At 35.6% G+C, this 26,625-nt stretch overlaps 2 protein-coding genes and 1 long non-coding RNA gene across 3 annotated transcripts; all 3 read left to right on the top strand.

The window, feature by feature from the left end:
* The first annotated feature begins 16,464 nt into the window (after positions 1-16,464).
* Positions 16,465-18,010, top strand: LOC131628264 (uncharacterized). The gene is made up of 3 exons (XR_009291710.1): positions 16,465-16,629; positions 16,713-16,894; positions 17,215-18,010. It is a non-coding gene; the product is annotated as an uncharacterized LOC131628264 (long non-coding RNA).
* Positions 18,011-18,219: 209 nt separating this feature from the next.
* On the top strand, positions 18,220-22,361 carry LOC131628266 (potassium transporter 10-like). Its single transcript, XM_058899126.1, has 7 exons — positions 18,220-18,330; positions 18,377-18,809; positions 20,497-20,547; positions 20,632-20,892; positions 20,999-21,166; positions 21,258-21,512; positions 21,872-22,361. The coding sequence occupies exons 1-7, from the start codon at positions 18,220-18,222 to the stop codon at positions 21,901-21,903; spliced, it is 1,311 nt and encodes a 436-aa protein (XP_058755109.1). The 3' UTR covers positions 21,904-22,361.
* An 809-nt stretch (positions 22,362-23,170) lies between these two features.
* Positions 23,171-23,932, top strand: LOC131628265 (UBP1-associated proteins 1C-like). Its single transcript, XM_058899125.1, has one exon. It carries the CDS (start codon positions 23,171-23,173, stop codon positions 23,930-23,932), a length of 762 nt encoding a protein of 253 aa, XP_058755108.1.
* The last annotated feature ends 2,693 nt before the right edge of the window (positions 23,933-26,625 follow it).

Genomic DNA, 26,625 nt, shown 5'->3' with positions numbered 1-26,625 from the left:
TATCAAAGAAGTACATTCGTTAAAAAGAAGGTGGTTCCCAAGTACATTGAGGATTACAAAAATTCGAAACATAAAGCCTAAAACAACCCACCTCCTAGTTGATCCTTTGATCTAAACCCTCTGGGGACAGTAGGGGCAAGCTTTCCGCCTCGAACATGTCCAAGGATCCAAATCTACGCATCCTTCTCACTATTCCCTTTTTAAGGAACATGTAGGACAAGAGTCTTCCATATGGAAGACATGTTACTACACCTTGCCGAGTAGCAGCCATAGAAACTGCTTTAACAAGTCCTTTGAAGATCATCAGAGGAAAGTTAATCTTCTTCCCACGGAGGGCACAAAGTATAAACTCCAAATCCTCCACCATGATGCTGTTTTGATCATGGTTTCGTGGATGAAAGTTGCCCACGAGGAGCTGGTGTCAAACCCTCATGACCTTGGCGCTGAAAGGATCATTGTCCATAAGAGTCCTCAACATAAGATGGGTGGTCATGTTGAAGGTATTATCATCAAAAGTTTCTCCAGAGTTATTGCATCTCAGCAGGTTGGAGATGGTGGAAGGAGTGATAGTAATATGGGCCCTTCGAACCTCAGAGACGATAGTGGTTCTGCCTTCCGGATCTATGCGCAGAGACGCAAACATCCAAAAGTCGTCTAACATATTGGGATAAACAGATCCCTCCAGGATATCAAGCTCTTGGTTAGCAAAGAGGGCGCCGATATTTATAAAGTTTTCATCAAGTTCTTCTTCAGAGATTTTGAATTCTTTCTTGATGCAAGCCCTGATGTTAGCATAAGTTAGGGGTAGTGCCATTTGGAGAAGAGAGGATTGGAAAAGTTTTTGTCTGACTCTGTATTTGAGAGAATGCAAGAAGAAACGAAATTTTGGGCAAGAGGTTGAAGAAAGTGTGAAGGAAGAAGTGGAATGCCAACCCTTTATATAGAATAAGTGGGCAGCAAAGGAACGGTTCATTTTTAATGTTTGATTGGACTGCGTTTGGTATTCCAAAGAGAATTTATGGTTTCTGCCGTTTCCCGCCCTTGGAAGTTGAAGTGTAATCATGATGAGAAATGATGCACGCACGTCTCAAATAGACGTTTTGGTAAAGGTGACGTTAGCTTTCAATGATGGTTACGGCTAAGGGTAGTAGAAACGTCAAGTCTAGGCTCAAAGGGCTGCGAAGGGTAATCATGTCACGTGGTTTATATTTATTAAAATTACTGTGACAGTGAAAAAGTATATTTTGGCAAGTTTTAGAGAATTGCTGGGGCATTACTTATGACAAACTGCAAAATAAAATATGTGGGAAAATTGAAAGATAAAGTTGCATATATATATATATATATATATTCTTGGAGAAATTTGATTACAAAACAAGATAAGTACGCAACACAAAAGGAAGTACAAGGTTCGAAGCAACTAATTAAAATCTTTGGGAAGGTTATCTTTTATCTTCGCGTACTAGATCTCCCATAAGGACATATGACGTTCAATCAATGCCTGTTGTCTTTTCAGTTCTTCGATCTCTGGCACTAGCTGTTGTGCCGTCTCGAAGTGTCGAATCCCTGACTGCGCCACTTCAGTTAACTCGTCTTGATTGGTCTTCTGGATTTCTACCTGACGAGTCTGGGCATCCTTTATCTTCCCTTTGAGTTGCTCAATTTCTTTTTTCCAGGCTTTGATATTTGTCTCACACTCTTCATATTCTCGTTGGTTCTTCGAACGCTCGAGCTTAAGGGTTTCAACCTTCTTCGTTGCATCGTTAGCAGCTTCCCATGGAGAACTGTGAGAAGTCATTTTTGCTGTGAGCTGTCCGTCAATATCCCGTTTTCAAAGGAGAATAGATTGCAGTTGTTCAATCAGAGAACTCAATAAAACAATTACTTCTGAGATTTCCACTGGAACAAGCAGTAAATCCACTTCCTTCAGAAGGTTGTTTAGACCATAATATTTGGTGGAATCCTTGCTGAGAGCTTCGACGAGGTTGGTTTCAAAGAACCTCTCTCTTATCTGATGAAGGAGTTTAGGAATATCATCCTTGTCATCAGCACCTGCCAAGACAGTCGAAGGAGTTCCAAGGGACGAAGCGCTATCGATACTCATCATGGTCTTGAGAAAGCTCACAGGATCAGTCTTCTTGAGTTGCTCTAGTTCTGAAGGAGTAGGCATCGCAGGGGCTTGCTTCGAAGTTGTCCCAGGAATGACTGTGGTTCCAAGGTTCGAAGTTTCATTAGAACCAGGTGTAGCCAGTTTGGAAGTTTCTTCTGCAGCATCTTGTTCAGATATGGTGTCTTCGCTGCTAGTTGGTTGTCCAGCTGCGTTTCCACTATTCGAACATTGCGGATTTTCCTCCATAGTTTCATCTTGATGTATGGGTGGAGACTCATCATTTGAAAGGCTTTCTTCAAGAGACGCAGTCGGAATAATGGTTGCAAGAGGTTGAGTGTCTTCGAGAACGGGATAAAGCACATGAGGTTCGTGTTGAGACACACCTGTGATGGACAAGTAAAGTCGATCAAAACGGAGGAAAAGGCAGAAAGTCCATCTGTCATTCAAAAGAGCAGACATTTACCTCGAAGGTTGTCAAGGTCAATATGTAAACTTGAGGCTTTGAGATCAGAAGTAGCGGTGCCAGCATCATCCTACATTTACAAGGTAAAAATGTGAGCTTAATCATTAGAATTAGAATGTAAAGAAATGGTTAAATGGTGAAACCCAAAATACCTTGGTCGGAATGTTGTCTGGACTGGAGTTATGACTCTCCATAATGGGGATAGTGCTAGCAGCCTTCAAGGGCGAGTCCTCAAAAGATACCTTGTCACTCGAAGAGGTGAGCTTCGATGTCCCAGATCCCTTTCCTTTGGCTGAAGGGGTAGCAACTTTTTTTTCTTTATTATTTGTCTGGTTCGAGGAGGAGATTTATCTTCATCGTCTGAGTCGGATGTTGGAGGAACTTTTCGCTTCGAAGGTGCTGGAGGTTTCGAGCTCTGAAGTGCATATTAAAACCAAGTGAGTGACATTCATTAAATTTTACAAGCTAAAATATAAGGTATCCATGTACCGTAGGTTTCTTGCCAGTGGTGACAGAGTCACTCCCACTTTCCCGGGTGTTCCTCGAAGTTCCAGAACCCTTTTGTACTGGGGCTTCCTTGATTTGTCTCTTTCGAGCAACAGCTGTGAACAAAATATGAATCAGTATGTCATTGAAAAAGGAGGAATTAGTCGAAGGATTGTCTAAACCCCAACCTTCAGATATTGGGACCACTCGTTCAGCGCGTTTTTTAGAGTCTTCCTGAAGAATTTTTATGAGATTCCCACACACAAACCAGTCTGGAAAAGGAGGGCTTAAGGCCACCCCAAAACCAGCACTAGGAAGTGGAGGAAATTTTGGAGGATGATGTTCGAAAGCCACTTTATAACGTAGTTCAGGTCGAACAGACGTAGGCAATTTCAACTTATCCAGTTTGGCAGAAAACTTTTCGCGTAAAGTAACTGCGGCCTCACGAACAGTCCGACTAAGGTCATCAGGCCTGTAGATAGTTTCAAAGAACTTTTGAAATGCTTGAATTTCTTTAATATGAGTCGAAGTACCTTTCTGGAAATTCTCCTGCACATCAGCAAAAGCTGCAGTTAGTTCCCGAGTAAGGCTTTCGGCATCGAAGATTTGCGTAGAATAATATTCTGTCCACCATTGATGAAAATCTATGGTAGAATAAAAAGCAAGCTCGAAGGAAACGAGAGACAAAGTGGTCATGCCAACATATCGGGTGATTTTTGATTCATATTCATCTTCTGTTAGATGCGAAGTGTGTAGACACATGTGATTCCTTTTGTCATACAAACACTTTGGTTTGAGTTGAACCAGCCCAAATTGTCTTGCAACCAGATTTGGTTGATAGCAGAGGAGACAGCAATGACTTTTTGGAGATCGAAGTCGGTGATATAACAGCTTTGGGGTGAGGAAAGCTTCCCAGATGATCAAAGATTCAGCTTGTTTATCAGGAGAAGTTGTTGGAAATTCTCGAGTAAACCATTCGGGACCCACCTTACATTGTACGAATGGAGCCATCGAAGGAGTGAATTGATGACGTTCAGCGAACATCATTATGAATGCCAGGAAGGTTTCACGAAGTTTGCCACTTTCTTCCTTGGGAGGATAGTATTTTGATACTAAGCTTGAGTCACATGGATAATTGTATCTCCTTATAATCAACTTCAAAAATGGCACTCCGCGTGCTTGTGAAAATGCTGCGCATGACTTGGAGATCCTGCCCAGACCCATGACTTGCACAAATGGATTTCTTCAATCTTCACACCTTGTTATCTCTTGATCTAGGCTTCTAATGAAAATATTCCCAACTACAAAGTTGTATAGGGCCATGAATAGAACATTTTTTATGTTTTGATTATTTTGAAACGAAGCCTTAAAATACGTGTAATGTTTGCATGAAGTTGGCTGCTTATCCATTCTCATAAAAAACTCAAAATTTTCACTAAGTATGGAACTCACTATTTTTGGTAAGTTTCAATTTTCAAATACCTTCCAAAAGTGGCAATCTTAAATGATTTCTTGATTTTATTTATTTTGCTGACTTTTCTTGACCGATTTTCCACCAAAAGTCAATATTTGACAGTTGACTCTGATTTTGACTCAAAATTCAACTTTTCCTGATTTTTTTGATTCCAGATGAATTTTCCCGATTAATCCGCTTCTGATCTAATTCTCAATCAATTTTCAACCAAAGAAGCTTTAGTGAACATTTCTTCAAAGCAACCACATTTTCATATCCAAAATCATTTCCTGATTAAATCTTGACCATAAAGTCAACAGGGTTGACTTGGGGCAAAACCCTAATTTGGAAATCTTGATGAACCTGAAGATTGTGTCTTTTAATCAGAGCTTTTACTTGGAGAGGCTGAAACCTAGATTTCAGGAGAATGCCATTGGAGATGATGCTTGAGACCGCAAATCTAATTTTTCTTAATCAGGAATTTTCTCAACCTCAGCCCCTTTTTGTCAATTTTCTTAAACAGTAACAATGATATGCATGAAAGTATTGTGTGAATGACCTACATGAGGTATGCATATGAATGTGATATGAAAGCCAGTTGGGGATAAATAAGTGGGCAAATTTTGGGGTGCAACACTATGTACTAGGATCAATCTAGTCGATCTTGCGAGTAACCAAATCATATTTATTATAGTTTGGAAGACTAGCGGTTGTTTACCGGAAATCACCGTAAACACTCCCGCATAACATCCTTCCCAACAAGTGTAAATTTCAAGGCATTTCAGTGTTCAATCATCTTCTACCTTTAGATCACGATAGGCAGACGTGCCTATCTGATTCTTCAGGTTTAAGAAGATTGAACTGGGGCAGTTGTTGTCGCACGCTCGCGAAAAATGAACAGGGTCGCCACTAATATATTTATCCCATAAGGGAAAGGAATATCAGAAAACCTAGGAAAGGATAAGAACAGGGTCTTGCGACCAGAGAATCTAGGTACGAGAGTCGGTTACGCAAGGGGAAGGTATTAGCACCCCTCGCGCCCATCGTACTCAATGGTATCCACCTATGTTTGTTTCTATCTAAAGGGTGTGTACTATGTCTAAATCTATATGCGAATGAATGCAAAATGTAGGGAAAAGAAATAATTGTACTCGCACGGGCCCTACCCCGCTGCCTACGTATCCTTTTCAGGAATCAGAGTTATCGTAGCTCGGCTCACGATTTTCTGTTTGTTTTTGTGTTTTTCTGTTGGGCGGAGTTAACGTTCACGCTCTTGCATAAAGGATCGACCTACGATGCGTTCGAGCGGAAATAACATTGCCCTTAGAAAGAAGAAAAAGAGATATTGGTTTGTGTCTTTTAGGGTAATTCCATGATGACGAAAACCCACTACAAGGCTTCGCATCACTTCCTTACTTTGTTTTAAATTTGAACATTTATTAAGTTTTTTAAGTGTTTTTGGTTGGTGTTTTTTAAGGGAATTTATTTGTGACTTAGATCATACAAAAAGAGTTTTTTTTTTTGATTATTTAGAGAATGCACATCAAGGCCTACACCTCAATCGTTTCTCTAAATAGCGGTTAAGAAATACACCGAGGCCTACACCTCAATCATTTCTCGCCCGCCAAGTAGAAAAGAACGTACATCGGGGCCTACACCCCAATCATTTCTTTCCCACTATGAAAAAACAGTAGCGGTATGATCTTCGTCGGTATTTATTAGATTTTTTAAGATTGAATAAGAAAAAGGAAATGAGAAATGGAACTAAACCTATTTTCTAATCTAATGTTGTTTTGTACAAAGGGAATCTAAACCTAATGTTAACATATCTACAAAATAGGCCAAAAATATGGCAAAAAACAAGTAACAAAATCGCACAACAATTATACAAAAAAAATAGCATGGAAATGGTACAAAACATAAAGAAGACGGTTCATGTATTAGTGCAAAATTAAAATAAAAAAATACTACTATTTTTATGGGTTTTTTATGAGAAAATTCTAAGACTAAAATTAATCCTAAAAATCACCTAAAAATCTAACACAATTTTAAAGGTTTTATATGCATTTATCACCTAAAAATAATAGAAAAAAAACGTGTGAATCAAAATCTAAATCTAGCATGAATTTGAGTAGCACAGGGGGTTCAGACAGAAAATAGTGGTGTGCTAAGATACAGGCACCGGGCCCACTGGATTGGCCCAAACAGATTTTTTTGTTGTAGTTTTCAGCAAAAAAGAGGGATAATTGGGCTATGGGGGTACGCTATAGAATCTGGCAACAAGGCCCCATGTTCGTTTGATCCAATTCAACTATTATTCAATTCAATCCTCAGATTTTTATTAATTAACAAATTTAATTAGTTAAATAAAATAAAATAAAAAAAGAAATAGAAAGAGGAATTAGGGTTCAATTATATATGACGTTTTAGATACCTAACCTCATTTCTCTTCTTCCTTCTCTCACGAACAAGCAAGCGGCGGCGGCGGCTGTTATATCTTCGAATCTCCGGCGAAAAACAGAGCTCCGTCCGATTCTACGATTCCGTCTTCTCGTTCCTGTCGTTCTCTCCGACTTCCTCTTCTTCTTCTCTTGCGTGTTGGTGTGAATGCGTCGCGGTGATGATTGAAGAATGAACGTTATCGTGAAGAGTTGTTGAAATGAGGAACGGTGTTGATCGACACCGATGGAATTTAAGGCTCTGTAGAAACCGATGGAGATTGAAGTTTGGCGATGATACAGAGAGGAGGAGATTCTTTGGTTGAAGGTTGGAGAAAGATGAAGATCGAAGAATGGTTAGAAGAGATTGAAGATTCTGGTGATTTGAGGTGTGTGTATTGGCGGTGTGAAGATGAATGGGGAATTGAGAGGAAGATCTTAGATGATGGTGAATTCAGAGAGTGAGAGGATGACGAGGTATGAAGATGGTGATAGAAGCTGAATGAAAAGAATGGTGTGGGAACAGAAGAGGTGAAGGTGGTGAATGTGAAGAAAAAAAATGGCGTGAAGTGATGGAGAATGAGCTTCTGTGTTGGAAAAAAATGGTGAAGAATGAAGTGTGAAAAAATGGCGTGGACCTTTGAATTATGGAGGGAAGGGGGATTTTATAGGTTGAAGTGGGAAGCTCTGAGCCACTAGATTGAAGTCAGTTAGTCATTGGGATTGGAGGGTGGTGATTGAAGCTGAGCTGGCAATTCGGCTATGGTTAGTTAATTCTGTTTTTGATGGTTGTTATATAGGTGAAGGTGATTGAATCTGGTGTGTAGGATTGGTGAGAAACGGTTAGAGAATCTAAGGGTGGAGAATGAGCGGTTATAAGTTTGTTAAAGGTTGTTATTTGAGGTTGGGATTTAGTAGTTAGTTGGAGTGAGTTTGGACAGTTAGTTATTTGTAGGTTTGAAAGTTAGTTACATGAAGAGAGTGGAGAGATTTTGGTAGTTATAGGTTTTCTGTTAAGAGCTTGTCATGTCAGTTAGAAGTCAGTTAAAAAACTGCTAGTTGTTTGTTAATTACCTATCTATTGTTAGTGCTAGTTTTTGTGAAATCGTTTGGTTTTGCTTGACTCGCAACATGCTTTGTGAATGTATATGTTGAACTGAACATTTATATGATGAATGGTACAAATTATGCAGATTTTTTGGTTTGGACTCCATCAGTCCTTTGTTATGGTTTGTGATAGTTGAGAATGAAGGAAATTAAGAAAGTTAGAATCGGTTTTTGAATTGAATGTGCAACTGTTTTACTTTGTTTTGACAGGTTTGGAAATGGTTTAAACATTGGATATGTGGTGTAGTGAATTGCTGGATTACTTCTAATCTGAATGTGTATGTATGAATGGTTTTGAGACTCGTCTTATCTTTCTCTTATGTGTATGGAGCTGACTATGTGAATATGTGCAGGGCTGGATTTCATTAGCAGTGAAGCGGTTTGAATGTAGCAGGTTATGTTTTCATGAAGTATGAATCAGGTGGTGAGGTCTTAGCAGCTTGTTGGGTTGAGGTGAGTTTGAACAATCATTAAAATGTGATTTAGAAAAAGGATCTGTTAGAGATTAGTCAATAGAGATGTTGGACTGTTGGTGTGTGAATGATGTATTGATGCAGGATTCTATTGGTTAATTTGTGCACTGCAGTGTGTTAGATGTTGGAATTCATGGTTGCTAGTTTAAGTATGTATTGTATCGTAGTTTTGAAATGTGAAGGTATGGTGGGCTGACTCATGTATGTGTATGTGATTGTACAGGGTCTATTTTGTTGTAGGTTTTGATAAGTGTAAGGCTGGATTTTGAATTCTGCATGTTTAATTTAGTTTTGGCTTTTTGTATGCAGGTTATGAAGATTGACGCAGGGCCGTTACAGTAGCCTTTTGAACCGAACCAGATTATGGCATGACTGGAATAGCAAGCTTAGGGCAAGGCTCATGATGACGGTTGAGCGTATTGACTGACAGTGACAACCAAAGAATGATCATGATCCATTAATAAAAACTTAGAAATGAACAAATTTCAAAAGTTCAAATTAGGGTTTTTATAGGAAAAGTCAACTCAACTTTGACTGGTCATAACTTCCACATGGAGTATTAGAAAATTCTCACTCAAAGCCTATTTTGAAGGAAATTGAATCCTCTACAACTTTGTCTCTCACAAGCCAAGGCCAGAAGTGCTTCATTTGGGAGATATGGTACAAAAGATTATAGGTCCTTTTCAAAGGTCAACCAAAAGCAGTTTTTTTGTCAAAGGTGATATCATCAAGATAAAATCTCCAAATTAAAAATATGTTCCAAAGCGGCCTGTAGAGGACATCTTGAGGTTTCCAAAAAATCCTAGAACTCTTTCATATCTTAAAAATTGAGGGAGATATGCCTTGTCAAAGTTGGTGAAATTTGAAGGCAAAATGTGAAACAAAACTAGTTCAAAATGGATATTTTTACACATGGGCCTATCCTTTTAGGGTTAATGAACTTTTTGGTCCCTCTAAATATTGCTAATTTCGTTTTTAGTCCCTCCAAAATTTTCCTTTAAGAAATCGTCCCTTCAAAATTTTTTGTCTAAACTATTGGTCCCTAACGTCAAATTTGCTAGAGATTAGCTACGACTTTAGCCACCGATTAGCTACGAAATTTGACGTTAGGGACCAATAGTTCGGAAGAAAAATTTTGAAGGGACGATTTCTTGAAGGAAAATTTTGGAAGGACTAAAAATGAAATTTGAAATATTTAAAGGGATGAAAAAGTTCATTAACCCATCCTTTTATGATCCAATCTTGGTCATGAAGTTACTAAGAAGCTACAAATACTTTCCCACGCCTTTGTGATTTTATTATATTTTTTATTGAATTTTGATTCATTAAAAATGTAGTTTAAATCAAATAAATCAAGAAAATATGAAAGATATGATTTAGTGTTAATTTCTAATCATTCCCAATCATCCAAATATCAAATAATGGTACCAATTTCGTGGGCAAAAGGATTGGAGAAAAATATGCAAATTTTAGCCAATTTTGGAAACTTTGAAAATCAAATTTCAATCAAGATTCAATTTTGGATTCAAAGGGATTTGATGTGGTTTTGTTACCCTAATCTACTCCACTATATATACTCAACAACTCCAAACAATAGGGAGAGGTTTTTTTGGCCGAAAAGCATATTGTGCAGAACTTCAAAAATCGTAAATTTAGTAGCCATGGCAGAAGAATTTTGAAGCCAATCCGATCCATTCTAAAGATCAAATCAGCTCCCTCGATCCTTCCTGAAGCTAACCCGATCGTCAAGGACGATCAAAGCACACGAAATTGCCTCCATACACTCACGGTGGGGCCAAGTCTTGGAGAGTCTCGGTTGCTATCATACGGGCAGCATAAATACTGTTTGATCTTATATTCTTGTTCATATTCATGCACTCTATGTTTCTGGATGGTTTAATTTGAATATAGGTGCAGGAATTGGGAACCACCATTGTTAGGTTTTAGAGCTTCAAAAAGGGGTTTCCTATTCTAGGCCGAATTGAACGGAGATAATGATACCATCATACTCATAAGACAATTTCGGATGGAATTGTGATGTTTCTTTTCATGTATCGTTGTTATATTTCACTTTGACAATGGCCGGACATGTAGCTACGGCGGCGCCACCGTCACCAGAACCATATCTAATACGACGGACCTTTGAGGAAGAAGGTTGCGTGGCGAATGGGTATTGGACCGATTCAAATGTATTGGGGGGGGCGCGCGTTTGTCTTCTGGGTTCCCTATAATGCTTGTTCTTTACATAATATTTCATTACCGCATTATCTTGATAACATGGAAACGTGGTACAGTTGGCAAAAGCATCTTGCTGGGAAAGAGAGAACTGGGGTTCGAACCCTATATGCTGCAACATATTATTTTTTTGATAACTTGTATGATTCAAGCTGCTTACAGATCCTACGCAACAAGCCTATATGTTCCTACCATGCACGGTCAATCCAGCACCATCAGATCAAGCCTGTATAAGATCTAACGTTCAAGAACTTGAAGGTCCATCATGCACCCTCAAGACCTCAACATACATGATTACTGCCAGGTTTCTTTGTATATTTATTTTATTATTTATCTTATTATATTAGTTGTTTAGATTAAATATTAATTAACATTGTTTGATTTAATTAGTCCATTTAATTAGGATTAATGATATGATTAGGATTAGGGTTGTAATTATTTAGGATTATTCTCCCGATTATTTTCCCGATTATTCGATTTAATCTAACTTTAATTATAAAAACCGTAAAAACCCTATATAGATATATTAAGGTGTTAGGGTTTGCTCAATCCCACTGGCCATTGGCCAAAGTATTAGGATTAGGGTTTTCTAGCCGACTTAGGTTTTAGCCAAGCAATCTTAGAATTTTATTCGCTTCGATTAAATTAATTGATCGCGGTGGGTAATAATCAATCCTTTAAATAATTAAATACAAATTAAAATAACAATTTATTCTGCTTAATGGTTTTAACCAAAGCTATTGGTTACGATGATTAGCATTTTCCCTTTATCAAAATTCGTTATTATTTGTAATCGAACCTATCAATTATGAGGAGTAACGATAATTAAAATACACACATTTGCTATTCGTGATAATCGAATCTATCGATTATAGTGGTTAGCAATCCTCCCTTCAATCCGTTAGCCATGGTAATCAAACCTATTGATTATCGCAACTAATGGTAACAAATTAAAATCAGGGTTGTACGCCTAAACATTCAAAACACACTAAACCACGAAACTACAGATTTTCATCTCTTCAATACTGCGATTTTCAAATCTACGATAAGGTAATTCAAAATACCTTCGAACTTCGCATTTAAAAACTACGATATGCCATTCAAAAAGCCTTCAAAACAACTTCATGCTAATGCTAAGGCGTACAACCCTGTGCCCGAACTACGTTGACTCTGATTCTCCATAAGGAGATACGTAGGCACTTAGTAACAAGGGGAGTCCCCTTCCCCATAAATCTCATTTCCCCCCTATTCATTTCCTTAGCTATTAAACCTTAATATTTTAGCCATAAAATTTGACCTTAGATTCAAAGCCATAGGAAAGGGTTGAGGGTGCCTAACACCTTCCCTCGACCGGATTATAATAACTTACCCCGAATCTCTTAACTGCGTAAGGTTTCCTATTCGCCTTGGTAGAATAGGTGGCGACTCTAAATAAACTTAATTTTTTAGGGCAGGTTGCTACACTCGGCAACGAATGATGGTCTCTATATTTGAGCAACTTGTATGTCCCAGATTTCCTTCTTGAGAGAAGATGACATTCTCTACGGAGCAATCAAGTTATTTCCGGTGAAGAAACTTATGGACAGTTGGACTCTCAGCGTTAGAGACAGTTTATAATAAAAGTTTCGACGGATGGTTAGCCTTCTCAAGATGATGAAGACAGTCTGTTGAAGAACATGGTAGTTATCCCTTATGAATGGTTAGTCTCTCCAACGTCCAAGACAGTTCATATTGAAGTTTGTTCTTTTCCAATGAATGGTAAGTCTCTCCAATGTTAGAGGCAGTTTATTATGGAGCCCCGTGTTTGCTTTCCTTATAGATGGTGTGTCTCTCCAGGGTCAGAGACAGTCCGTGATGAAATTTACTTTCCCTAGTGAGTGGCGAGTCTCTCTAGCGTTAGAGACAGCTAATGGTGAAGATAATCCTTGTTATGAGAGAATCCGTAATCGACCCCCTTTGTTCAGAGAGAATCCAGAACCCCCTTTTTTGTGTCATTGTTATGAGAGAATCCATAACACGTCTTTGTCATTACGAGAGAATCCATAATTGACTCGTTTTGTATGTTCCCGTAAAGGTCGGAGTCTTGCATTCATATCATGTCAGATATGTGGGCTCTCATAGTCTAAATTGTGCTATCATTCTGTATTTAAGTCCCTCATACCATGCTGAGACGAACATTCCCATCTTCCCCTCATCAGGTATAAGGAGCTTAAATAGGGGGCAGCTGTTATACCATAATTTTTGACCCTGAAATCCCACACCATTTTGAGCATAGTGTGATCATCATCATCATTACCATAATTGTCCATATATTGTTTGGTAACCCAAATATACAAAAAATATTTGTGTCTTGCTTGTTATTTGTTTCCCAAGGTAGGTGACTGATCAAGGAGACTAAGACAATTAGGGTTTTGAGGCCCCCAAAGAAGCTCAAGAATTCTCATATGCTCAATTGGTTATCCTCGTCAATATTCAAGTCCAAATGTGGTACAATTCAAGATCAAACACTTCCAATTTCATCTGGCACATAAATTAGGGATTTTGACCTAATTTCTCTAGAGGGTTGACTTTTAATCAAGACATAGATCCATGGCTCAAAACATGATTCAAGAATCTCCAATGCCTTATTATGATCCACTCATGTCATTCATTTGAATAAGAGAGCTTGATTCAATTGAAACTCACTAGAATGCAATTCATTTGGAAAAAGTCAATTGTCCAAGACTACCTTTGACTTTTGGGAAATTTGGTCAACTATGGACTTTTGAAGATAAAAATATTAACATATGATTGTTGAAGCCATTTGATCAAGAAAAATCAAGAAAATGAATCAAGAATAAAAAGTCAACAAAAGTCAAAGTTGGAAAGTTCAAAGACTTAGAAAATTTCTAAGTGTTTTTCAAGTATTTTAGCCATAACTTCATGTGCAAGTAACTTCAAATTTCAAGAATGAACTCAAAAATCTTTCGTCATAAAAGTTGTAGATCTTGATCCATACATCAACTTTGTCACATACAACTTTTTCCCAAAGAATGAATCATTTGAGAGTTACGGGATCATGAATTTTCATACAAAAGACTTAGAAAATTTCTATGTGTTTTAACCTAGTTTTTCCCTAACTTCATGGACATTTTTCACCAAGATCCAAGATGAATCTGAACAGGAACCAAATACCAAAGTTGAAGAGTGTTGCAAGAGCTTTCCAAAGAGACCATTAGCATAAGGTTTCAATGCTTGAGCTAATAGATATGAATATGTGAATAGGGCACCATAGCGCTTGATTTCAAGCCATTTCATGAAGAACCAAGTTTCAAACATTGAATCAAATATGTATAAACCTTTCTTGCAGACCCTATAACTTGTTCAAAACACCATTATCAGATAATTTTACTTACTTTTGAGCTATGGACCAAGTGTTTCAAGCATTGTCCAAGAATTCATTCCATTTCAAGACTAAAGGCAAGACTTCCATTTTGAAAAAGCCAACTTTAATCATAAAGTTCAATATCCTTGAGCTCCCAACTTGTCCCTTCTGCACACACTTAACCTGAAGCTCAGATACAACATGTTTAAAGTATCCAAACACTCCAAGCATGCTTGTACTATGCATTGGAACCATGTCTTGCAAAATTGCTTCAAAAACAAGTTATGGAACCTTAAGACTCCATGTGATCAGACTTAAGCCCATATGTTTCTCTATAAGTATAGACCATTTCTAAGCTTCAAAACACACCAGAAATCCCCCTCAAGTCACTCTGAAACTCTCTCAAATCAGAGTTGGCAAATTTTCTCCATTTTTTCAACTTTGAAGTCCATAACTTCGAAACTCTCTTCTCTTGCAAACTCTTGGCAAATTAAACATTCAAACACCTTCTATATAGAATATAAACACTTCTGTATGCATAAGAATCCAACTGAAACACTTGAATCCAAACCTCCATAGCCCGCTTGTTCATCATTGCAGGTCGAGGTCCACAGAGGAATCCAGCCACTCTCAATCCAAGGTGAGTATTACAATAGCTTCCTGGGAGTTAATTGAAGCTAACAGGATCATTACAACACTTCCAGACCTCCATTAATCCAAGTTTCGATCTCCAGTTTCAGAGGTACAAAACTCAACTTTGAACTCTATGGTTTTAGCACCAATTGTTGCATTTCTTGATACCAGATTATTTGTTTTGATGTGCTGAATGAAAGCCTTGAGGTATTAGAGATTAATTATTCATGTTAATCATTTACTTTGAAATTGAAATTCTAGAGTTCTTCACGTTTTCTGAGAAATTCATGAGTTACAGTTAATACAAATGAATGAATGATACATGGTTGATTTCGTGATTAAATTCTGAACATGTTTGCCTTTTACACTTTTGAAAATGGTTGAGGTTTGATGATATTTAGTTTCCAGAAATCATGAGTGTCGTAATGTTGAAGATGAAGTCAAATTTGATTTTAAGACATGCTCTCTCTTATATAAAAAACCCACGTATTTGTTAATCACTTGGAGCGCTTTGGCTCAGTGGCCAAGTTTTGAGTATGAGACCATAGGGTGTGGGTTCAAACCCTTCCAAGTGCAATACTAATTTTTAATCACTTGTTTTTATTACTTTTCTTTACAACTTTGACATTTTATTTAAAATAGTAAATCAATTTAATTTTAATTGATTTTTTGTACACTCCCTATTTATGGGACATATTTTGTGAATCAACTACCTACCTATAATTGAAACATGCCACCAAACACCCTATATTACCCTTTAATTACGATTACATTTACACTACAAAATACCCTTTTTCGTAATTTACTAAATAAAATAGTACTCTCCAATCAAATCTTTCCAAACATCCAAGTGGCACTCATATTTTCAAATTTTATTGGGTGATCTGCTTATTATGTATTTTTGTGTGCAGAAATACAATATGGAGTGAACATACTATGTAATAGGTAAAGCTCTGTCGCCTCCATTCACCTCTCGCTGCTCCATTCAAACTCAGGTATGCAATACATCTCTTAAAACGATGGCTATCCAATGTCTTGAAGTTCATGGTGGTTAGTTTGGTTTGTATCAATTGCTAAAACCTAGATCTTGTGAATCTTATGAAGGATCTGAAATAACCTCTGTGTCGCTTAGATCGTTCATGAGAGATATTCATATCAGAAATAGCTAGCACATGAAGATCTTGCCGAAGAAACACATAAGTGAACTATCGGTCAAGAAGCAAAGCAGAAGACACAAGGTACATATTTTGAAGTTCAGTAATATGTATGATGAATTATCACTAGTACAAAAAGATTAATATAATTTTAAAATTTACACCCAATATACTAAAAACGGGTGTAAATAAGAAATACGGTGGCAATTTTGTAAATAAAATATCATTTTAAATATTATCAGGTGACAATATACACCCTGTTTTCTAAAAACGGGTTTAAATTGAAAATATTATTATAATCAAATTTTAATTACTCCCTTTAAACAAAAAAACGGGTGTAAATTTATATGAATAAATTTTTTTATTTAATTTTATAACTCAAAATATATAATCTATGTGGCATAGGTGAGTAAAGTATTTTTATAATATTAGTTGAAACATAATACTCTAAATTCATTTATTTTCAAAAAACTCTAAACATAATACTAATACTGATTTTCAGAAAACTCATTTTCACAAATCCATTATCAACTTTTGCACGCATGCAAAAAAAAACCCATTTTCAGTAAACTCATTTTCAAATTTTTTTTGAACTCTGCAGTTTGATTTCACGAAACTCATAGCGAGATTAAAGTTTGATTTTACGAAACCCATTTTCACGAAGTTTGCAGAAGATTGCAAAACCTGTCACCGTTTCCTTCACTCTCATTTCGGTAAGCTTCTTCCATTCCCAAATTCGATGAATGTTTGTTCCATTTTAGGTTTCTAATAATTACCCGTGGTTTTGCATTTTCAGAAATTCGAACACTGAAACTCTTATTTTAGGGTTCTTGTTGAGGGTAAGTCATGGTGGCAATTTTGTTCACTGCAATTGGGGAAGTTGAGGGACAAATTGAGTCGTGTTACGATGAGAAATTACCGGGATCGGGAGAAAAAGAGAAACACAACGCTTCTGGATTGAGTGGGTCTTTTCCTTTGGTATGTTTCAAACTTTCAATTTACCTTGTGATGATTTGGCTTTGAATATAGATGTGATTTCATAATTATTGATTGGTATTTGATTATGCCATTTTGGCTAGAATAGTTTATGATTTGAATACATTATCATGATTTAGTTCATTCCTAGCATTGGTATACTATTGCTTCACTGATTACTTTCATCTTGTACGGTTCTGTTTTCTTCTTTGTTAGTTCGTTTGGATTTACTGTGTTGAATATTGGAATTGATTTTCTCTCTTTCAAACATATGATATAAGTGTGTGTTTGGTGACTTATTTTCCTTTTCATCTTTGATGCAGCTTCTCTAATAGTCATAAGATGTAGTGGTGACTTATTTTTTCGAATGATGAGCTTTGTCCTCTTAACATTTGTGGTCCATCTTAAGGAGGATAGTCGAAAAGTTACTATAGTAGAAAAGGATAACAATTTTGACGTGTGTAGGGATATGAGTGGGCGGAGATTGAGACATGCTAATGCTGACAAGAGGTTGGAGGAATGGAGAGATGGTGATGGTGAGGAGGATATGAAGCTTGAGAAGGTTGATGAGGATTTTCTGAAGAAACATATTAAGAAATTGAAGATATGGTAAGCCATCTCATCTTATCTTAGTTTTGTTTTCGTATTTCTCAATTATTAAACGGTATTGATTTTTAAGATTATTATGAAGGCAGTGGTTAACAAAATAAGATAGTGTATGTTTGGTTGTAGTTACGGAGAAACTGATTTTATCTCCGTTCGTACTCTTCACCGCCGGTTGAACGGTAACCCTCTTTCTCTCATCTATTTTGTTTACAGTGCCATCTATTTCTTCAACGAGAGAAATGATTTTTCCCAGTTTTCTAAGATTTTTAGTTTAATTATATTAGATTTATTGACTGAAATTTGAATCTGCTAGTTTTGTAAGATTAGATTTATGGACCGAAATTTGAATCCCCTATTGAATTTCAATTGATTTTAGTGAAATTTATATGAACCCTACATTGTGATAATGCTTTGATGATATGAGAAGAGTAAGAATGTTTATCTGTTGTTTTGGATGTGATGATTCAGAGATTTGCAAAAAGAGAAGAAAAAATGAGTCGGGTTGTAATTTCATCTTTCTCCTGTTAAAAATGTTAATCAGAAATCTAAGGTTAAATATGTTTCTGACTAGTCTCACATGCAAATCAATCAGTGACTGTCACTGAGCTTTACAAAAACACTAGTAAAAATGTGAACCAGAGATATAATGATACAAATGGTTTGATATGATTTGTTTCCTATAATCTGCTGTCTAATTGCCGCATTACGTATGAAGTATTTTAATGAAATATGATGAATCAATAATTCGTTATCAATTCGGGCGTGGATTGGGTTTTAGTTCATTGCTAGTTTCCTTGGTGGATTCATCTGTTAGGTTCATGTTTTTACTACAGGTCTCTTACGAGTCTATTTTGCTTTTGTTTGCTTCTTATTATGCAGGTATCTGATTCAGATAGCATGTCGCAGCATCATAACATAGCATCTTCAACTAAATCAATTCATAGTTCTACGGTTCTGAAACAGAATCAGCGGCATGAAGGCAGTGGAAGGATTATCAAAAGCATACTCACCAACAGAGATCTGCGACAAAGTCAGTCTTCCAGAGCCTATTCCGAGCGGCAGATCCAAACTTCAAATCTAGAAAAAGAAAAACAACCTGCTCGCCCCGTACATGTGCAATTGATTTTGAAGGGCACTGATGGTGCGCCAGAGAATAGGAGTATCGTGCATGGTCTACATGTTTCTAGTGAGAGACAGGAGAGGCGTTTTAGACATAGAGATAAACCTGATCGCGGTGTTTGGACAAGTCGTTCCAATGTAGGTGATGAATCTTTGTCACCCTCAGCTTCTTCACATGTAGATCCTTTGGAAGGTACATGCTTTGATCTTGCAATTGTGGAATAATCCTTTATGCTTATGTAAAAGGGGGAAAAGATTGAAAGTCACTTTTTATTAGCTAAACTACTGACAAATTAATGTACAAAATATTACCTTTTTGGAAAGTCTGCCACTACCGCCTTCTTACAGTTGCATGGTGATCGGAGATGGTATTCTTGTAAGTTTAAGAGTGCGCCTAAGAGGGGGGGTGAATTAGGTTTTCAAAGATTTATCCGGTTTTTAGAATACTTGTACTTATTTTTGGTTAAGTGTTTGAAGGCTTTTGAATGGTTCTTTTCTTTTCTTGATAATAGTGATGAAAGCGGTAAATTGCGGAAAAGTAAAGAACACAATGATGTATACTGGTTCCCCTCACAATCCGAGAGTACTCCAGTCCCCTTTCAACATGAAAGAGATTTTACTATTGTTAGATCTTTGTACAAGCCTACACAAGACTCCTCCTACAATCTTCTAACAAAACCACCAAGAACAATCCTCTTGGATTTCAATAAGTCCTTAAGAGAACACCCTCCCTAAGGATACCTCTTGTTTCCAAAACTATGGACAACAAGGTTACAACTACCAAGAACAATCCTCTTGGATTTACCAACTTGATTACGAGAACAATCCTCTCACTAATTAACAACCCTTACTTCCAACAATCTTGGATAGCAAGTCAAAAATAACAAAATATATTTTGAGTAGAAAGTTGATGAACATATATCAATCTATAAGATTGATCTTCTCTTCCAATGACAATATTTCACAATTCTTAAAGTAATAGATTGCTCAAGTATTTTCTAGTTTGGATGATATGAAAGTGTGTAGAAAATATCTTGAAAAGATTGAAGAATAACAATGTGAAATTCTGAAAATTTCTAAGAGTTTTTTTGATTGGAAGAGGTGAAGAATGAATTTGAAATTTTGAGTATATATAGATGTTCATAACACCCCTTGAAATATCATAAGTTTCTGTAAATTAATCATGAACAATTGCCAAGATTAAAGGAAATGTTTCAATGAAAAGGTGTGTGGAAAGGTGTTATGAAATGCTGCTGTTTTTCAAAAAACGTACAGGGGAAATCGATTTCCCTTAGCATGAAATCGATTTCATGCATGTAACGTTAACAAAATTTCAAAAACAAACAGTGGGAAATCGATTTCCTCTTTAGGTAAATCGATTTCCATAGTGCAAAAAGTGAATTTTTGCTTCTGGAAATGTTTTAAGACAGTGGTAAATCGATTTCATGATATGGTAAATCGATTTACCCAGTGTAAAACTTGAATACAAGATTTTGCAAATGTTTGCTATTATCATGGATGGTATATGCAATGGTTGGTTGATTTTTTGAGCATCTAAGACTTTAGAGAATGTAAGTATAGTCATTATACCTTCTTGAAGTGCAAGCTTGATTCCAAAGCCTTGATCCTTGATATTCTTGATTCCAAAGCCTTGATCCTTGATATTTTAACTTTAACAACTCATCTTTGCATTCTTGTTATTTAGAGATTTGTCTTCATCAAAACACATATATATCATTGAGTAGCTTGTCTTCACAATTCTTACTCCGGCTATATCTGGTTTGTTTTCTGTCTCGACGATCTTCTTGTTCCATTTGTTCCTCGTGTTTCTTTAAATGCAAGCTTTCCTTTTATTCATCCAATTAAATTTTCGTATGTAGTTTTATCCGCTGCTGGTGGCATCAGAGTAAACAAACCCGAAATCCATAGTGGTATGGTCCTACACCTTCAACATTACATTAATCCTCTCTGTCTTCCATTTTTCTTCTCTTATTTTTCTTCCATTTGTGTTACAGGAGTAGTTGTGGTTGTTGCTGTTATAATATTAGTTGGGCTATTCAGCGTGCAACATTATGGTACCGATAAAGTCGGTTGGCTCTTCGCTCCAATTGTTCTGGTTTGGTTTCTCCTAATAGGAGGCATAGGTATATACAACATTTGGAGATTCGGTGGCAGAGTCCTAAAAGCCTTTTCGCCTCTCTATGTGTATCGGTATATAAGAAACGGAAGAAAAGAGAGTTGGCTTTCCCTTGGCGGCATCTTGCTTAGCATAACTGGTACGTTTGATTTTCATAACTATTTGATTTACTTCTCATGTTTCAGAATTATTAATTGATGTGAACTGTTAATTTAAACTCGACAACTTGCGATGATTGATTTCAGGGACAGAAGCTCTCTTTGCCGACTTAGCCAATTTTCCAGTCTCGTCGGTACAAATTGCATTTACTCTTCTTGTGTTTCCTTGCCTTCTTTTAGCGTATTCTGGACAGGCGGCTTATCTGGTGCATAACTTGCATCATTCACAAGATGTTTTTTATCGCTCTATTCCAGGTTTGTCATGTCTGTCACCTTACATAGAAAATAGTTTCTGATTTTTGAGTGATTTTCATCTGGTAGATGTTAATTATCCTTTTTTCTGCAGAAAAAATATACTGGCCAGTATTTGTTATTGCAACACTAGCAGCAATAGTTGCGAGCCAAGCCACAATAACAGCAACCTTTTCAATCATTAAGCAAGCCCTTGCTCATGGCTGTTTCCCACGAGTCAAAGTCGTACATACATCGAAAAAGTTCCTTGGCCAGATATATATCCCGGATATCAATTGGATCCTTATGGTTCTTTGCATTGCTGTTACCGCTGGCTTTAAAAATCAAAGTCAGATTGGTAACGCATATGGTAAGTCTTTTCTTCGCCAAATGTTGTGAGCCATTATTTTCATTCAATCATTCTATTTTTTGTGAAATTTCCGTTTGTGATTCATATATTTACCAATTTGGACTGAAAATGCATGATAAGCATATCAAGAAAGCAAAAAATGTTGGTTCTTATAATTTAGGCCTGACGAAGATGATCTGGTAAGGAATCAAATCAACCTTAATGTTTAGTGCTGAAATTGTTCTGTAGCATCCACAACTCTGAAAACCAATACTTGTAGTTATATTTAATTTATTTTTTTCATTGGATTCGCCATGACAGTGTCTCGGGGTGTCTGTGTTTCATTATGAAAGTAATGTTGTGTGTATGATGGTGTACAGGTGAGGCTTCAGCTGGAAGCACTTTTTGGTGAGAAAGCAAGACTGCGAATGAAAATGAAAATCTGATGAGAGAAAACCAATGCCTTCACCAGCTAGTGGAGTATCAGCAAGACAGGCCCTTAATTGATGTGTTTGCAAATGGTTGAAAATCAAAAGGTTGAGGAGCAAAATCTATCAGATCAAATGCAAATGGTTGAAGAGGATAAGGAGATAGAAATGTTGTCAAAACAAAAGCCAAAGAAGAAGAAAACTTATATATGAAGAAAGTGTTATGACTTAGTTAAAATATGATTTTTATGTGTAAGTTTTATAGTACTTGAAATATTATAACTGTACATGATTTTGTATACTTTTTGGTTAATATTAAAAATATTTTGACTTAGTTAAAATATGATTTTTTATGTGTATGATTTTATAGTATTTGCAATATTATGACTGAAAATGAAATATAACTAAATGGTGTATATGAAATAGGGTGTAAATAGATATAATTGTTCATTCATAAATGGCGTATTTACACCCGATTTTTATTAAAATAGGGTGTAATTAAGAACATATTTACACCAAATTTTTATTAAAATAGGGTGTAATTAAAACGTAATTACGCCCAATTACACCCGATTTTTATTAAAACAGGGTGTAATTAAAACGTAATTACGCCCAATTACACCCGATTTTTATTAAAATAGGGTGTAATTAAAAACGTAATTACGCCCAATTACACCCGATTTTTATTAAAACAAAGTGTAATTCAAAACGTAGTTACGCCCAATTACACCCGATTTTTATTAAAACAGGGTGTAATTAAAAACATAATTACGCCCAATTACACCCGATTTTTGTTAAAAATAACGGGTGTAAATTCGTTAGACATTTCTCACCCTGTGGATATACACCCGATTTTTATTAAAAATAATGGGTGTAAATTTAATAAAAAACGGGTGTAAATTAACATTTTTGTACTAGTGTATGTGTAAAATGTGTGCAATTAACTAATTTTAATTGGGTTTTATTGTGGTCTTGTATTTACTTTTGCATTTAAGTTTACTTGATCTTCTATTTGATAGATTAAGAGAGTGGAATTGCCAAATCTGCTACTTCAAATGAAAAAATGAAAATTGAGTCTTTTTCCTTTGTCAAGAGCTTTTGTTAGCTATTGAGTTGGGTGTCTCTTTGTTTAGCGCATTAGGTATTGTTTTGGCTTGGGAAGGCTACAACAACCAATTATATTGTTTTGGCTTGGAGTAAATAACAATTACCTTAAATGTTAGTTTTGATTTGTTTCTTTTTTCAAATGATATGTTTGGGAGAGACACCGTTCAAAATCACACTCAATGTATTACTGAAGCGGAGAAGTATGGTCCGAAAGGCCAAGGTAAAGCTTTGAATGGTTCAGCTGCCAAGTCGGGCAAAGATAAGAAGCAAAGGCCAGAGGTTGATATTAATGTGGGTTTATCTAATTGTCCTCCTTGGTTCTGTAGTTGTTGCAATACAAGAGCTACAAGCCAGCAAGCGCTTCTTCTCCATGCTGAAGGAAAGAAACACGGGGCAAAAGCCCAAGCATTTCATGCTTCGCAGCAGCCATCCGTCCAGGCAGAGAAACATGCCCCTGATGCAAAGGATGCAGTAGAGGCTGCTTCTGATGGTGTAGCGAAGAAAGATGGCATCAATGCGGAGCATCCCAAATTGCAAGAGCCTTCTGAAGAAAATAACTTGAAACCAGCGAGTGAAGTTTCTTCAGAAAAGAAAAAGAGGAAACTTGATGCAACAAAGGGTGGTCTTATTAAAAAATGCAAGATTGACGCTTCTGTTGACACAAAAAATGACGAAGTAATTCTAGGCGAGAAGACTAAAGATAGGAAAATAAAATGGAAGAAGTTTATCAAAGCAGCCTTGAAATCTCATCCTGGTGGATTGAAGATGAAGAAAATGAGAAAAGTTGTATTCAAAGCGCTGCAAGAATCTGGCATTGTAGTAAATGAAAATGAATTGAGTGACACCCTTGATCAGAATATAAGTTCTAGCTCTAAATTGCAGTTAAAAAGAAGTTTGTTTGATTAGTGGCCAAAGATTGAACACTGCTATTTGAGGTGTCAAGACTAGGATCAACTACTTTTGTCTGCTAATGTTTTGATAACATTCATCCTTGAAAGGTATCTCCAGAAAATTTTGTGGACGTGTAATTTGTTGTTGCTTTGTATGCTAATTGCAAGCAATTGGTTATTGAATCTTCTGAATAGTCATATGATGCTTTTGCTGGAAAATCATATCAGAGAGCATTATCAATTTTATATTGTTTTATTTTATTAAAAAAAATTAAAAAAATGATTCCTTTTAGTTTTCTTTTGCTAGATCTTTGTATTTATTTTTAAAACAATTCTAGGTTTGAATGCTTGATGAATACAAGTATCAATGATTTCTAAGTGAGATGCAAATTTTTGAATCTTAATATGTTATTAGTATATTTAGATTTCATTTATCTTCTAATCTTTAATTTTAAAGTCTCTAAATTTATGTATATTTTTATTCTGTCATATGATTTTATTATGTTGATTGTTGAATCCAGTACCTAATTCTATACATGAAGCCTGAGAAGTCTCAATATTAATTTGCATGAAGAATTGAAAATGGATGAGATGCAAAGAAATATCAAAACTTGATAATATTACTGATGTAACAGGATAATATTGGTTTAATATATCTAATTATTTTCTATTTGTATCAGTCATTTATTATGTTTAAACTTGGCGAAAAACGAAATTTATTATCATATCATTAACAATATTGATAGTGATTTAATTTATTACTTGTATTGCATTTTATATTATTTTATATTATAACATGTAGCAGCATATCAAAAATGTTTTTTTTTCAACAAATTATTGAAAAAATTGTAATTGAGCCTAAAATTAGATGAGTTCAATAATTTTGGGCTTCTAAAGTCAACCGGAGTTTAGGCTTGGTGACACTTTTGGATCCGAATACGCCGGCCCATTGTCCACTCCTAGCGACTCATATGAATTTATGACTAAAACTACTATCTCTGGTCCCATTTATAAGAAAAGATTCTCTTTTTAGATACTGGACAATATATTGTCCAGATACATTATTTATTCAATGTATCTAAAAAGGAATCTTTTCTGATAAATGGGACCAGAGGGAGTCTTAATTTTCACGGGACACTATCATCACAATACTTTTTATTTTAATCAACAAAATATTATAAATTTTTATAATTACCATAAACTCAGTATTTTCACGAGAAACTATCATCACAATACCTTTTTTTATTATAATCAACAAAATATTGTAGATATTTATGGTTATTAGTGATATTTGTATGTATTTATAGTTACTAGACAATGAATTTATCGTGTTGCTTATTTGTTACCTCTTTATCGAATGATCTAAGATATGAATGAAATTACCCGTGCGGACATACGGGTCTTCTACTAGTATAATTAAAAAATACAAAAATATTTATTATTTGGTCATTTAAAAATTAAATCAAAAACAAGTCTTTTATATTTTTAAAACCTTTTTTAAATCATTTCTTTTTACTTTTTCCACCAAGTAAATTGTTAATATTTTTGTGTGAATCAGTTAGGGCAAGGTTAAAATCAACTCTGATAATACCATGTTCCCTTAGACCACTCCTCTTGTAGGATGTGGCTTTTAATCAATCTTAAAATCAATTAGGTTTATGTGTGCTTCAAAATCCTAATTTCAAAACCCTAATTTGAACATCTTTTGATCTTTAGCTTCACCATGTTGATATAACTTGTTGCTTTGATCTCTTTGTCTATACTTGTACATATACTTGTTGACTTTTATCCTTGTATATTTATACCTTGTTTATAGTATTATCATTGTGTGTGTGTGTGTGTATATATATATATATATATATATATATATATATATATATATATATATATATATATATATAAACTTATTCATCCATCATCCATCATATTCATTCATACATGAATTGATCCAAAGGTATAAATTTTCCCTTGTCCTTAAACCATTTGCATTTGAGTCTTATACATTAATATCATTGTTATACTCACTTTTTTAATCTTATTATACACATGTTATCACACACATCACTTGAGGTATTCATGATTGATTGCTTAAGTTGTTGCTAAATATCCAAACGAATGGGAATGGTATTGACTAAAATTGTCAAGGTACTAAATCTATTTTTCCAAAACTCTTTTAATTTGTGCTTAGTATTGTTAAAGCTTTGCACCCCACTTGTTTTTGAAAATGGTGTTGTATTGTTAAAGCTCAACCATTTTTAATCAACCTTTTGTTTTGTATTACTAAAGCTCAACCAACTTTTTTTATTAAACCCTAGCCTTGTGTTGTTAAAGCTTGGCTCTCTTTTTTATTAAACTTGTTAAGTATTTTAAAGCATAACATTTTAAAAACCCGTTGAGTATTGTTAAAGCTCAACACCCAAAAATATTTTGCCGCTTGGCCTTTTATTTTCCTTCTAAGAGGAACTACAGAAGCTCTGACTTCCCAATTTCACTTAAGGGGTATGTAGGCCTAAGATGCGATATCTTATCAAGCTCACTTTTAAAACCTTATTTTCTCATCCCCCACTCTATTTAAACAAAAAAACATAAAGGCATTTTATGACAATAATAAACAATAAAAAGGTTCCTACAGAGTATCGTAGATGCGAGGGGTTCTTAACAACTTCCCATTGCATAACAAACCCCCTGTACCTAAATATCTAATAAGTT

The sequence above is a fragment of the Vicia villosa genome, unplaced genomic scaffold (assembly GCF_029867415.1).
Source record: "Vicia villosa cultivar HV-30 ecotype Madison, WI unplaced genomic scaffold, Vvil1.0 ctg.000437F_1_1, whole genome shotgun sequence".
NCBI lineage: Eukaryota > Viridiplantae > Streptophyta > Magnoliopsida > Fabales > Fabaceae > Vicia > Vicia villosa.
Note: the sequence above shows the minus strand (reverse complement) of the source record. Positions and strands in the feature narration are given on the sequence as shown.